This window comes from Mustela lutreola, chromosome 3 (genome assembly GCF_030435805.1).
Source record: "Mustela lutreola isolate mMusLut2 chromosome 3, mMusLut2.pri, whole genome shotgun sequence".
NCBI lineage: Eukaryota > Metazoa > Chordata > Mammalia > Carnivora > Mustelidae > Mustela > Mustela lutreola.
Window position 1 is genome coordinate 153,856,722 of NC_081292.1, and position 12,804 is coordinate 153,869,525.

Consider the following 12,804-nt stretch of genomic DNA (forward strand, 5'->3'; position numbering starts at 1 on the left):
TACCAGGAGGCTTTTAGCAAAGACCTAAAAATACACAAAACAATTTTGAAAAAGAAGAATGGAGTTGAAGAACTTCTATATCTGATCTCAAGACATTATAAAGCTAAAGTAATTAAGACTTACAACAAGTCAAAAGACAGTGTGATACTGGCATAAGAAGAAACATATAAATAAAAGGAACAGAGTAGAGAGTCTAGAATTAGACCCACATATATATGGCAAATTGATTTTTGACAGAAGTGTCAAGGAAACTCAATGTGAAAAGCAGTCTTTTCAACAAATGGAACTGGAACATTCATATAAAGAAAAATCAGTCTTGATATTTCCTTCACTCTGTACACACATGCAAAAAAAAAATCTCTAAATGGATCATAGACCTATGTGAAAACTAAAATTATGAAACTTAAGATAAATACAAGAGAAAATGTTTGCAACCTTGAAATAGGCAAAGATTTATTGGCTAGGAGACAAAAATCATAAACCATAAAAAGGAGGATTTGATTACCTGAACCTCATCAAAATGAAAACTTTCACTCTTCAAAAGGTACCTTTAAGAAAGAAAAAGTCTAGCCCCAGACAGGCGAAAAAAATATTTCTCGAATCTCAAATATATGAAGAAATCTATTGCTTAATAACAACTTAAGAAGTAATCTAAAGGAAATGCAAATTAGAATCACAATGAAATGTGACAACACATTAAGATTAAAATAGCTAAAATTAAAGACAGAAAAAACTAAGTGTTCGTTAGCATGCAATCCCTATACTTTGCTGGGATTCTGTACTTGACAAACACTTTGTCCTTCTCCTATAGAGTTAAACACACACTTACCATATGACCCCTCTCCTATAGAGTTAAACACACACTTACCATATGACCCAGCACTTCTAGATATTTACTGAAGAGAAATGAAAACATAGGAATGAAAGCCTATATCAATGCTCCTAGCACCTGGTTCTATCCACTTCGGTGGAAGGAGTGGCCCAAGGTCAGACTACATGTGATTCAGAAACATTAGCAAATAGCCTAGTTTTTTGACCAGAAGCCAACAACTGGTCAAATGTTCTGAGGTCTGGAAAACAAAAAATTGGCAGATGAAGCACAATGAGGTCTAAGGTAGAGGCATGTGGATACACGTAAGGGAGTGGGTACTGAGTATGAAGATCTGTGTATCATATGTCAGCATCCACCAGAGAGCAGGCACGTAAAAGAAACACCAACCAAGCAAGCAGACAAAATGGCATGGACAGCTGGCATCAGCAACCTCACTTCGGGACTACATGACCCTTCCATTCTAGAAGGGTCTGAGATTTGTCCAACCAGGAGTAGACACACCCTCCAGGTATAGGTCTGCCTTTCCCGCCTACAGGACCCCAGCCATACCACTATCTGAGGGCTAACAGTGTTTGGCCCATGAGCATAGGATACCGCGAAGACCTGGATCCACTTCACAGCCGAGAAATTGCCAGAGTCTTCTAAGTCTATGGGATCCACTGCTTGTAGCATATCCTGCATCACCTACAAGCAGCTGGCTTAGAGGGTTTTTTGCACAGCAGTCTTTTGACTTTTCTCCTAAGTTCTTGATTTGCATCCACAAATCAGCCAGATCCACCCATAAGTCAAGTTTAGGTTATGTCTTTTTCCATCAGCTGTGTAAAATGAACTCCAATATATCATGGGTGTCAGGTAAGGTGCTTGCCCAGGCAATGGGGGTCTGGGCCTTCTGCTCACACAGCTTGCTTCAACTCCAGATGTACCACTCCCACCTCATGCCCTGTGGCATATGGGATGGCCGCTGTGCGTATCTGACCTTATACTTGTGGGACTGACCGAACTCAGATTCCAAGGGATGGTTCCAAATGCATGGTCTCTTGGTCAGGCACTCTCTCTCTACCCAGGCTCCGTTTTCCCTTATGAAGATGACATTTTTAATCCTTTCTATTTTTTCCTAAAGCAGTTTTACTTTGCAGTCTCCCGTTTCTGATCCTGTACATTTCTGAAACAATGCTCACCAAAGTTGAAGAGCGGAAGTTAAGCAATAAACTTCCATTTTTTTAAAGGATTCTGGTCCTTAAAAATCAAAAATATAAAAATTCTAACCTCACCTTACACTTGACTCATAATCTTGTGCTTTGTTCTTAACTTTATTCTTGAAATGGAAAATAAAATTTAAATTCAAATATGACTGAAGATTTCTATTTTTTGGCATGCTTTGTGGTTTGCATCTCTGTCTCGATTTTATAATCATATGAAAGTCCTATGGTTGATACTAAGACTTCCACATTCATTAACATTTTATAAAAATAAAGTAGTCGAACAATTGCCCAATTCAACTAGTTGACAAAAATTTCAATGCTGCCAAAACTGAGCTACTGATTAGTGTCCAGCATTCCCACAGAGAAGCTTACTATTTATCATCAAATGTACAAAAATCTAAATACAACGTAAAGAAGGATTTTAGGCACTTAAACTCAAATTTTAAAATAAAGGTTGTCCAAAAATTCAAACACAAAACTCTAATAATACCTATATGAATTTGGACTTAAAATTTAAATTGAATTACTGCCTTAATAAAAATGGTATTGGCCAAGCTTTGAAGCCTGTACATGAAAAGCCTTTCTGGTAGAAAGTGGCGAAGAGCGATTTCTCGATTTCTCGACTTCTTGCAGACAGGTACTGAGTGCAGTGAACGTCCCACCGAGATCCCTCAGGCCTAACCACTTCACTGACTGACACATTTAATTGCTGGTTCAACACCATCTCTTGGCCTAAGGGTGCCAGCACTGGTGTATGGAAGAATGAACATTCTCCCTCCACTTCCGTCCCAACAGCTCTCAACCACTGACTAAGGGGAGTTGGTATATAAATACCCCTCTCCCTTGCACTCCATTGTGATGGCCCTAGGAGGGGTGTTTTATAACTGGATTTCCCCGTGGGATTAAAGTCCTGGTCACCCACAGTACCTGATAATGCCCCTTAATTGGCTACCTTTCCTTCCCTGTTTTACTTCTCTACTCCCCAATTAGTGTTTGTTTGTTTGTTTGTTTGTTTTCAGTGTTCCAAGATTCATTGTTTATGCACCACAGCTAGTGCTCCATACTATACCTGCCCTCCTTAATATCCACCAGCGGGCTCACCCATCCCTCCACCCTTCTCTCTTTCAAAACCCTCAGTTTCTTTCTCAGAGTCCACAGTCTCTCATGCTTCATCTCCCCCTGGGCAAGATGGTGGAAAATTAACAGACCCAGTTAGTGTTTCCTGTCCTCCCCACATAAACTGTGTGCTTTGGAATCCTTAGGGTGTTTGGCATCATTTGACCCCATAAGCAAATCCACAACTAATTAGAACAGCACTTGGTTGGCCAGTGACCTCAGAAGTGACCTGTTTTGAGACCTAGAGGGGCACTGAATACTGAATAGACTGAAGAACCCAACCAACCCTCTCTTGAGATGTTCACATGTGAAATACTTGTGGACAGAGTTCATCATGGCAGCAGAAACTCAGAGACCAACAGTTGGGTAGCCAGATAAGAGGGAATGGCACAAAATATCTCAACTCTTATGGGAATGAAGTTTCCGCATTCAAGTTTTCATTTTTTCATAAAGGAACCTAGAATTAAAACAAATACCTTCCTCCTTCAGCATATTAACTCAACTGTCCACATTTTTTTTCTGTATCATCTGCAAATTTTTTTTTATACTAAGTATTTTATTGTACGCTGCTGCCAGTGTATATAAAACAATTACCCTTATGAAATAGAAATTTATGAGAATTCAGAGAGGTAGATGTTAAGGACTGACAAAAGTAAAAGTTTATATAGTATGGCACGTGTTACAGGGATAAGCTTTTTATACAGGCTTCAAATTTAGTTCTCCTTTGAATAGTCACTGGTTCATGAAAAGTGGTCTAGAAAACCATCCCAAAGACTCATTTTACTACAAAAAGGAACAGACTTTCTGGGGTCTGAATGGGTTCGTACTTGAAGACACACCAGTTAGCAGGGGGTCGTGTTGGGCATTCTGCAGACAGAATTGTTTCAGATCTGCAGCTGCCTGGGAAACCTTCACGCGGTTGAGCCTGGCTTCCAGCCGGAGCTGTTGAACCACTTTCTTCATAGCGGCAACGCTGGAGAAACCAAACATGGCGCTCTCAGGAGCAGGGCAGATTTTCGTGTGTCCATGGATCTGTCCGTTCGTGGGTCCGCGGGGCCAGACGGTGGGGCAGCACTGCAGGTCGTCTGCAAATTTTAAATGTTATTCAGATATCATAATATCTCTAAAAATTTTTATTCTCTAAATTCTAAAGATTCAATAAAGTAGGTTACCCCTGGTGTTTTGTCACTTACCCCAAAAAGTCCTAAACCTTTTTTTTTTTTTTTTACATATTTCAGGACTTAATCTTCCCCTTCCTCCTATAGTTTGCTTCTTCCCACATTTCTGTAAAAAAGTTCCTCAATATAAAACAACCCACACCAAACTCACAGAAAAGGAGATCAGATTTTCAGTTACCAGTCGTGGAGGGAGGGATAATTGGAGGCACAAACTTCCAGCTGTAAGATAAATAAGTCTGGGGATGTAATGTACAACATGAGGACTACAGCTAACATTATGTATGACACATGGAACAGTTATTAATGGAGTAGACCCTAGGAGTTCTCATAACAAGTAGAATATTTTTTCTTTTTATTGTATCTACATGAGATGATGGATGTTAACCAAACCTATTGTGGTCATCATTTCCCAATAAATGTAAATCAAACCATCATGCTGTACATCCTAAACTTACACAGTGGTGTTTGTCAGGTATTTCTCAATAAGCCTGGAAGGTAAAATTCTTCAAAGTATCAACATTTCGCTTCTGGATGGAAGAGGTATAATGTACATCTTCCTCTGAAGCCACAGCCAAAGATGTAGCTAAAAACACTGTTCTGCAATTTGGGGCTGAAAGGAGATTTTCAGGATGGTACACATTTCACTGATGTTTCTTAAAGCTATTTAAAAGGAAATGGACACCTCTTTGCAGTCTTTTTGTGCCTAATATAGATAACAAGAATGCATTCGAATTTTTAGGAATGTTTACAGCTGGTATGTGTGCTCTCCATATAGGAATGCACGAGATAAGGAGGGCAGGTATTATAACCTTACCACTGAAGGAGAAAGAAACCAAAATACTAAACATTTAGTGAATTTCAACAAGGTTCAAATAAACTGTTGGTAAGGCCAGGACCTCATCTTCCTGACCAGGTCCCCTTCGTCCTTCACCACTGAGGTTGGGTTGTCTGTAGTCTGTGATATCTAAATTGTGAGTCCTGTGAGGACAGGGGTCACGTTTTCCAGTTTAATGGCTTAGAACAATGTCATACACATACAGTGTGATACACAATGTGATACAAATAGACAACCATTTACAATCATTTAAAATATTTCTGATAGGCCCAAAATATGTAAAAGGGTCTTTGAACAAGAAGTAATCTTTGAAATTCTCATTAGTTTTGAGAGAGAATGGCTTTTTTTTTTTTTTTTTTTTAATTAGTAATACTCCCAGGACGCCTGGCTGGCTCAGTCAGTTAAGCGTCTGCCTTCGGCTTAGGCCATGATCCCAGGATTCTTGGATCAAGTCGCTCATCAGGCTCCTTACTCATCAGGGAGCCTGCTTCTCCCCCTGCTTGCGTGCTCACTGTCTCGCTGTCTCTGTCAAATGAATAAATAAAATTTAAAAAAAAAAGGAAGAAAGAAATACTCCCAAGATCAGTCTCTTATGTTCAATCTAATACTTTCTTTTTAAAGACTAAAAAAGTAATCTTTCATTTTTTTTTAATTTTAATTCTAGCATAGCTAACATAACAGTGCTATATTCATTTTAAGTGTACAAATTAGTGATTCAACAATTCCATACATCACCTGGTGCTCATCACAAGTGTCCTCCTTAATCCCTATCACCTGTGTCACCCATTCCCCCCCCCCCAACACCTCCCCTCTGGTAACCCATAAGTTTGTTCTCTATAATTAAGAGTGTTTCTTGGGGCACCTGGGTGGCTCAGTGGGTTAAGCCTCTGCCTTCCGCTCAGGTCATGATCCCGGGGTCCTGGGCTCGAGCCCCGCATCGGGCTCTCTGCTCAGCAGGGAGCCTGCTTCCCTTCCTCTCTCTCTGCCTGCTTCTTGGCCTACTTGTGATCTCTGTCTGTCAAATAAATAAATAAAATAAAATAAAATAAAAAACAAGAGTGTTTCTTAGCTTCTCTCCCTCACTCCCTCTCTCTCTTTTCCTTTGCTTGTTTTGTTTCTTCAGTTTCACATATGAATAAAGTTACTTTGCTTTTCTCTGACTGACTTATTTCACTTGCCATTTTACTTTCTAGCTCCATCCATGTCCATGTTGTTGCAAACAATCTTTCATTTTGAAATGAAACAAGGCTTTTAAAATTTCTAATTCAGTAGCGTTGTGTCCCATTTTGTCTCATAGTACCACTAGACTAATGAAGATATGAATAGAAAGTATTATTTTTTAAAGTTTCATTTAAACGTGCACAGTTTATTATGACTTTATAGTGTAGAACCTATGTGATCTACTCTAAACACACTCGGAGGATTTTTTTTGTACATTTAAACACCTAGCATTTGATTTCTATATTTATTTATTAAACAATGAAGAAGAAGTAGAATGATTTCTATCACTGTTCCCTTTTAAACATCTGTGAGTTGAAGCACAAAGCCTTCTCTATTTCTGTCCCTTCTTACTTAACTCAGGACAGAGATTTCTAGCTGAACTGTAAATGAGATGACCTTTATTTCCAGCTGAAAGTGGCATGGGAGTTTAGGAATCTTATAATTATTCCCTGTGGACCAACTCCAGAACCAGCTTCCAGGGGGGCTGTTGGAGAGTCATTTGCAGGCAGTGGGAGCCAATGCTCCGTGTTACAATAGATGAATCTTTTCATTGCTGTTGAAGGGTGACTGGCAGGTGCCACCAACTGATTCCCAGCCTCCAGATTCCAATACTTATTGCTGAGATGCCAGCATTTCAAACTATATTTCCAAAAGCCCAAAGCACCCAACTGGTAAAAATCAAAATTGTTTTCATTTTAAATTTAGTCTGTATATCTTTCTAGGCAATATTTCTCACCGTATCTTCACCAGATGAAGATTGTTTTCCCTTCCTAACCAAGGTCACCTTTAAAGCCCCTGTGAAAATTTTTGAATGTGTTTTGGGTTTGGGCTGTCAAAACATATTCCTCAGATCACAAATCATTCCTTTTTCCTTTTCCTGCACAATTCCTAGAGCTCAGAACAAGCTACATGTTGAGCGGAGAATTCTTGAATTAACATTGATTTTCAATATGGGCTTCATGTCCTGATAACCGAGAACAAATTCATTTATGAGGGTTATCAGCAACTTCTGACAATATTGTTTCTTGGAAACGGCTGATGAGAGCATATTTAGGTGTGAATCTGATTCATAAAATTCTGAACTTCTTGCCATGTGTATATTTGCTTTACTTGAACATTAGTATATTTCTGGGTTGACAGAAATGAAATCCAAGGAGCACATCTTGAATAACTTAACCAAAGGCTCTTGTTTAATTGCAGACACACTAGAGAGATCAATAAACAAGTGAGCAAGTAATTACATAATTAAGCAAGTCACTTAACCTCACTACCCTGTAAGTCCATAATGTATTATAATAAGCATTTATTCAACAGTATATGTTGAACTTTAAGATGTCATTGAAGATAGTATGTACAGTAGACATTGGTCATCTCTGTTTGGTATCCACCTCTCTTATCAGCCTACTTTTTCTATAGATACTTCATATTTCAAAAGCCAAATGATCCAGATTCCCTCTCCCCATCCCTATCACAGATAGAAGATGGTTACATGACCAACTTCTTGAACTATAAATGCTGCATCAGGGATAAAATTATTTTGAGAGTGTTCAAGATTATCTCAAGAGCAGAAACATATGAGTCAGATCATTCTCAGTGTCACCATTGTGGCTCCTGTTGCTGAGGCTGGGAGGAGGAGGAAGGAAGAAAGGAAGGAAGGAATCATCTACAAAAGAATGATTATCAGATTAGTATCAGAATTCTCTTCAGCAACTAAAATAAAGACATTGGAAGAAGTCTTCAACCTTTTAAGAGAATCTTTTCATCTCATTTATATGAGAGAAGGTTTATTTGAAGAAATTGGCACCTGTAATTATAGGGTGGTAAGCCTGAAATTTGCAGGGCAGGACAACAGGCTGTAAAATCAGTCAGAAGTTGACACTGCATCTTGAGACAGAATTTTTTTTCTTTGCTCTTAAGGCCATTCAGCTGATTGGATGAAACCCATTCACATTATCAAGGAAAATCTTGACGTTAATCAACTGTAGATGTTAAGGACAACTGAATTTTGTGTGTTGATCTTTTATCTTGCAACTTTGTTGAATTCATTTATTAGCACTAGTAGTTTTGAAAGGTGCTCTGGGATTTTCTATATATATAAGATCATGTCATCTGTGAACAGATAGTTTTACTTCTTCCTTTGCCATCTGGATGCTTTTTATTTCATCTTCTTGTCTAATTGCTCTAGCTAAAATTTCCAGTACAAAGCTGAATAGAAGTGGTGAAAACAGAAGACCTTGTTTTATTCTCAGACTTTAGTCTTTTACCATTGAGTATGATAGTCAGTTGTGGGTTTTTCACAAATTCCTTTTATCATATTGAGAAGTTTTAAGAGAACGCTTTTTTTTTTTTTAAAGATTTTACTTATTTATTTGACAGACAGAGATCACAAGTAGGCAGAGAGGCAGGCAGAAAGAGAGGGGAGGGGTAAGCAGGCTCCCTGCTGAGCAGAGAGCCCGATGCAGGGCTCAATCCCAGGACCCTGGACCCTGGGATCACGACCTGAGCTGAAGGCAGAGGCTTTAACACACTGAGCCACCCAGGCACCCCTCTAAGAGAATGCTTTTTGCAACCTAGAATTCTACATTCAGCCAAATTCTCACTTAGGGTAAGAGCAGATAAAAGACATTTTCAAACTGGTAAGATCTCAGAACATTTGCATCTCATTCAGCTTTTCATGGACAGTTACTTGAAAATCTACTATAGCAAAACAAAGGGCAAAGTAATCAAAAGGAGTATATAGGATCCAAAAACATAGTATATACTACCAATCAGAGTACAATAAAAGGAAGCTGTAGTATGACATCAAGTCTAGAAAGCAAACACCAAATTTTAATACTATCAAAATGAAAGGACCTCAATAAAAAGTTTTATGGTAAGAGTTAGGAATGAGGATAGGTATGAAAGTATTAGCTAACAAATATAGAAATTCATCAAATTAAAACAGAAAATCTGGGGGCACCCAGGTGGCTCAGTGGGTTAAGTGGCTTCCTTCGGCTCGGGTCATGATCCCAGGGTCCTGGGATCGAACCCCACATTGGGCTTCTTGCTCCCTTTACCTGCTACTCTACCTGCATGTGCTCTCTCTCTCTCTCTGTCAAATAAATAAATGAAAATAAAAATAAAACAGAAAGTCAGGAATCTTAAGGAAGAATGAAATGGATTTCAAGTAACAGTAAGAAAGGGACTATTTAGTCATGGTGAAGGCACCACGACAAAACTATTTGAACTAAACATTATGAAACTAAACTGTGGAATAACTTTAAACAATAGGTGACACGAGAAAAGCACCTTCATTTGAATTTAACACAAGCAGCTATCTTTGGAATGGCACCAAAGTTATGAAATGGTACCATCGGAAGCTTCTCAGTGACCACTATTTGCATATTTGTGATAATGTTCAAGCTGTTTATTGACTGTCAGTGCTCTTAAAGGAACTCAAAGGAAGGTTTAATTATGGTTATAGAACAGAATAAAAATATAACCAACGGTCTAATGAAAAAAAACAAAAAACAAAAGAAATGTTTTGGATTATCCCCTGTTCAAAAATTTTTCCCAGCTGTCTCTAAGTCAGGTTGGGGTTCTTTCTGGTAATGGACTCTACCAACAGGTCCTTCCAGCTCTATGGAAAGAAATGTCAAGTTTATAAGGCAGTGTGGAGATTGGTGCATGAGGTCCTAAAAAGGACACAGAAGGAAACCTTTCAAAAGTTTTAGAAGATTTTTAAAAAGGAGGCTATTCTGTCATCCTTTAGGGAAGAAAGATAGGACTGATCATAATTAATATATTTGAGGTGAAGGAAAGAAAGTTCCAGGAGAATTTGTCAGATTACTCTAAAAGTTCCATCACTATTTTACTAGTTTCTAACTTTTGCCTGAAAACTGAGAATGATATATCACATCCAATTCATTTTAAGCATAAATTTGAATCCATGAATAAAGTTTTTCATTTTTGCAGACACCACACCCTTTTCCGGTCCTCTAGTTCTTTTCAATTTTGTTCCATCAGACAATTGTGCCATTATGCTCCATGGAAACCATTCCATGCATTCTTGGCATTAGTTTTTGGTCCTCTTGGTATCTATAACTCCTTCCAAATGAATGGGCATGACATCAGTACCAAAGGGTCATTTAGTGTGCCACACAACGTGCGAAATGCCATAATGAATTGTTTTCTGCGTATGTAATATATATAATTCAAGGCTTATCCAGAATATAAATAGTTCTTGAATGTATTCTGTCCTTTTTGAAAAGCAATGCTGTAGTTATATGCATAAATCCCATGATTCCTTCTAGCCATTTTGGAGTTATTATATGTGACTTCACCAGAAAAGGAAAATGGAAAGTTAAGCAATTACCTAATGAATGTATTTAATGGAGACAGTCAGTCTGGACCACATAAGCAGTAAGGTATTTTTGTCAGAATCACTTTGGGAAATTTGAGTTATCAATACAGGCTCTTCAGCCCCTCAGGTATTTGTGCACGTGTGGCAAAGGACTTGGAATAGGGGATGTTAAGTGGCAATCTTTTGCCTATTTCACAGACGAAGAAGTTGACCCTGTTTAAATAAACATTAAAAGACATTGGCAAGTTTAATTTTTTTCAGTGCAGTAAACGCTTTACCTCATGTGCTTTAGCTGACTTATAAAGGTTGTTTCTCTTCCTGTGGATGCCTTCAAATACAACTTTATCTAGCAGCACACTGGAAGTGGAAGAGGAAAGAGAGAGATTCCTCTACAGACTTCCGCGGCTCACCTTAAATGGTCTCCCACATGCTTGTGTACTTGTAGGTAAGAATTCTGGCACTCAGAGCGCAAAGGGGTCAAATATGTAAATTAGCACTGTAAGTCAAAGGCCACGGTATGTTTTTTAAATAGCACTGAAATAGAGATAAACTCTACCTCCCACACTTCTGCCCCCTTGAGGTAGCCCCATAGCAAGCAGAAGGGAAGAGGGCTTTGTTTTCCACTCTCTCCAGTTCCCCAGTTCTGTCCCAGGCAAAGGCAGCTCACTGGAGTTATTCTGGGCAGGCTTATTACCCCTGAGAGGGAGGAGAAAGCAGCCAAGACCTGGGCCCTGACAACTTCTATTTTTCTGGAGCAGGGCTTGGGGGTGCTATGAGTACAGAGATGACATCAATTATAAAAGATAACAGAGAGGGGCGCCTGGGTGGCTCAGTCAGTTAAGCATCTGCCTTCTGCCCGGGTTATGATCCCAGGATGCTGGATCAAATCCCGCATGAAGTTCTCTGCTCAGCGGAGAGCCTGCTTTTCCCTCTCCCTCTGCCTGCCTCTCTGCCTACTTGTGTTCGCTCTCTCTGTCTGTCTGTCTGTCTCTCTCTCTCTCTGTCAAAAAATTTTAATAAAATCTTAAAAAAAAAAAGATAACAGAGAGACTCACTTGATATTGGGGACAAAGCAAGGCCAAGCAAACACTCAGATGGACACAGATCTACCACCTGTTATTAGAACTGAAGGGCAAAATAAGGTAGTTGAGAAATCTCTACAATAACTTCCTGATCTCCACAAAGCACTCCTCCTTGTTTTGTGGGGACTTCAGTCTTCCTCAGCGTGCATGAGCCCCCTTTTCATAACACCGGCTGCATTACCCTTCAGAATACCGACCCTGCATTCTCTTAACCAGTGAATTGGCTAGTTCTCCCATCCCCACTCTTGCTCTGACACTGATGAGACCATGTCCCTCAAACTCCAAAGTTTTCTACCTTGAAAACCTCCTCTTTAAAATTCCCAGTGACAAAAGAGCCCCCCACTGACATCTTTCCATTCTTCAATTCAACTCCAGCTGACGCTGGTTATCATGGAATTTGAAATATGTGAGCCAATACATTTTCAGGTTTTCTCCCCATCTTACACTGTCCGGTCCATCTGGGAAACCATTGAAAGTTTGCTACTTTCAAAAATTATAGTTTCTTTTTTCTACTTACAGAAATAAAATACACTCAGGAATACCTTATTCTTTAGCGGCACACTATTCCATAGTGTAGATGTATCTGTAAGATGCTTGGCCCTTTCAACAACATGTTCATCTGGAAGCCTTTAAATATTTGCTATTTTGTCACCCCCATCTTCTCTCAGTAGGTTGTATTCTGTTTTCCCTTTCGTACTTCCAGACTGATAAAATATTGTTAGGAGCAGTCACAAGAACTATTGATGAAATCCATGTCTAGAGGCACCTGGGTGGCTCCGTCGGGTCAGTGTCTATCTTTAATCATGTCATAAACCCAGGGTCCTGGGATTGAGTCCCGTATTGGGCTCCCTGTTCAGCGAGGAGTCTGCTTCTCCCTCTGCCCCTCTTCCCACTCATTCTATCAAACTCTCTCTCTCTCTCTCAAATAAATAAATGAACATCTTTTTTTAAAAATCCATTTGTAGTTCATGTTCTCCCAAGTTCACCTGGATCCTT

The 12,804-nt window shown here is 39.2% G+C and overlaps 1 protein-coding gene across 1 annotated transcript; it reads right to left on the bottom strand.

Moving 5' to 3' along the window:
• Positions 1-3,685: 3,685 nt before the first annotated feature.
• Positions 3,686-4,225, bottom strand: LOC131828138 (guanine nucleotide-binding protein G(I)/G(S)/G(O) subunit gamma-5-like). Its single transcript, XM_059168957.1, has one exon. It carries the CDS (start codon positions 4,138-4,140, stop codon positions 3,934-3,936), a length of 207 nt encoding a protein of 68 aa, XP_059024940.1. The 5' UTR covers positions 4,141-4,225; the 3' UTR covers positions 3,686-3,933.
• Between the last annotated feature and the right edge of the window lie 8,579 nt (positions 4,226-12,804).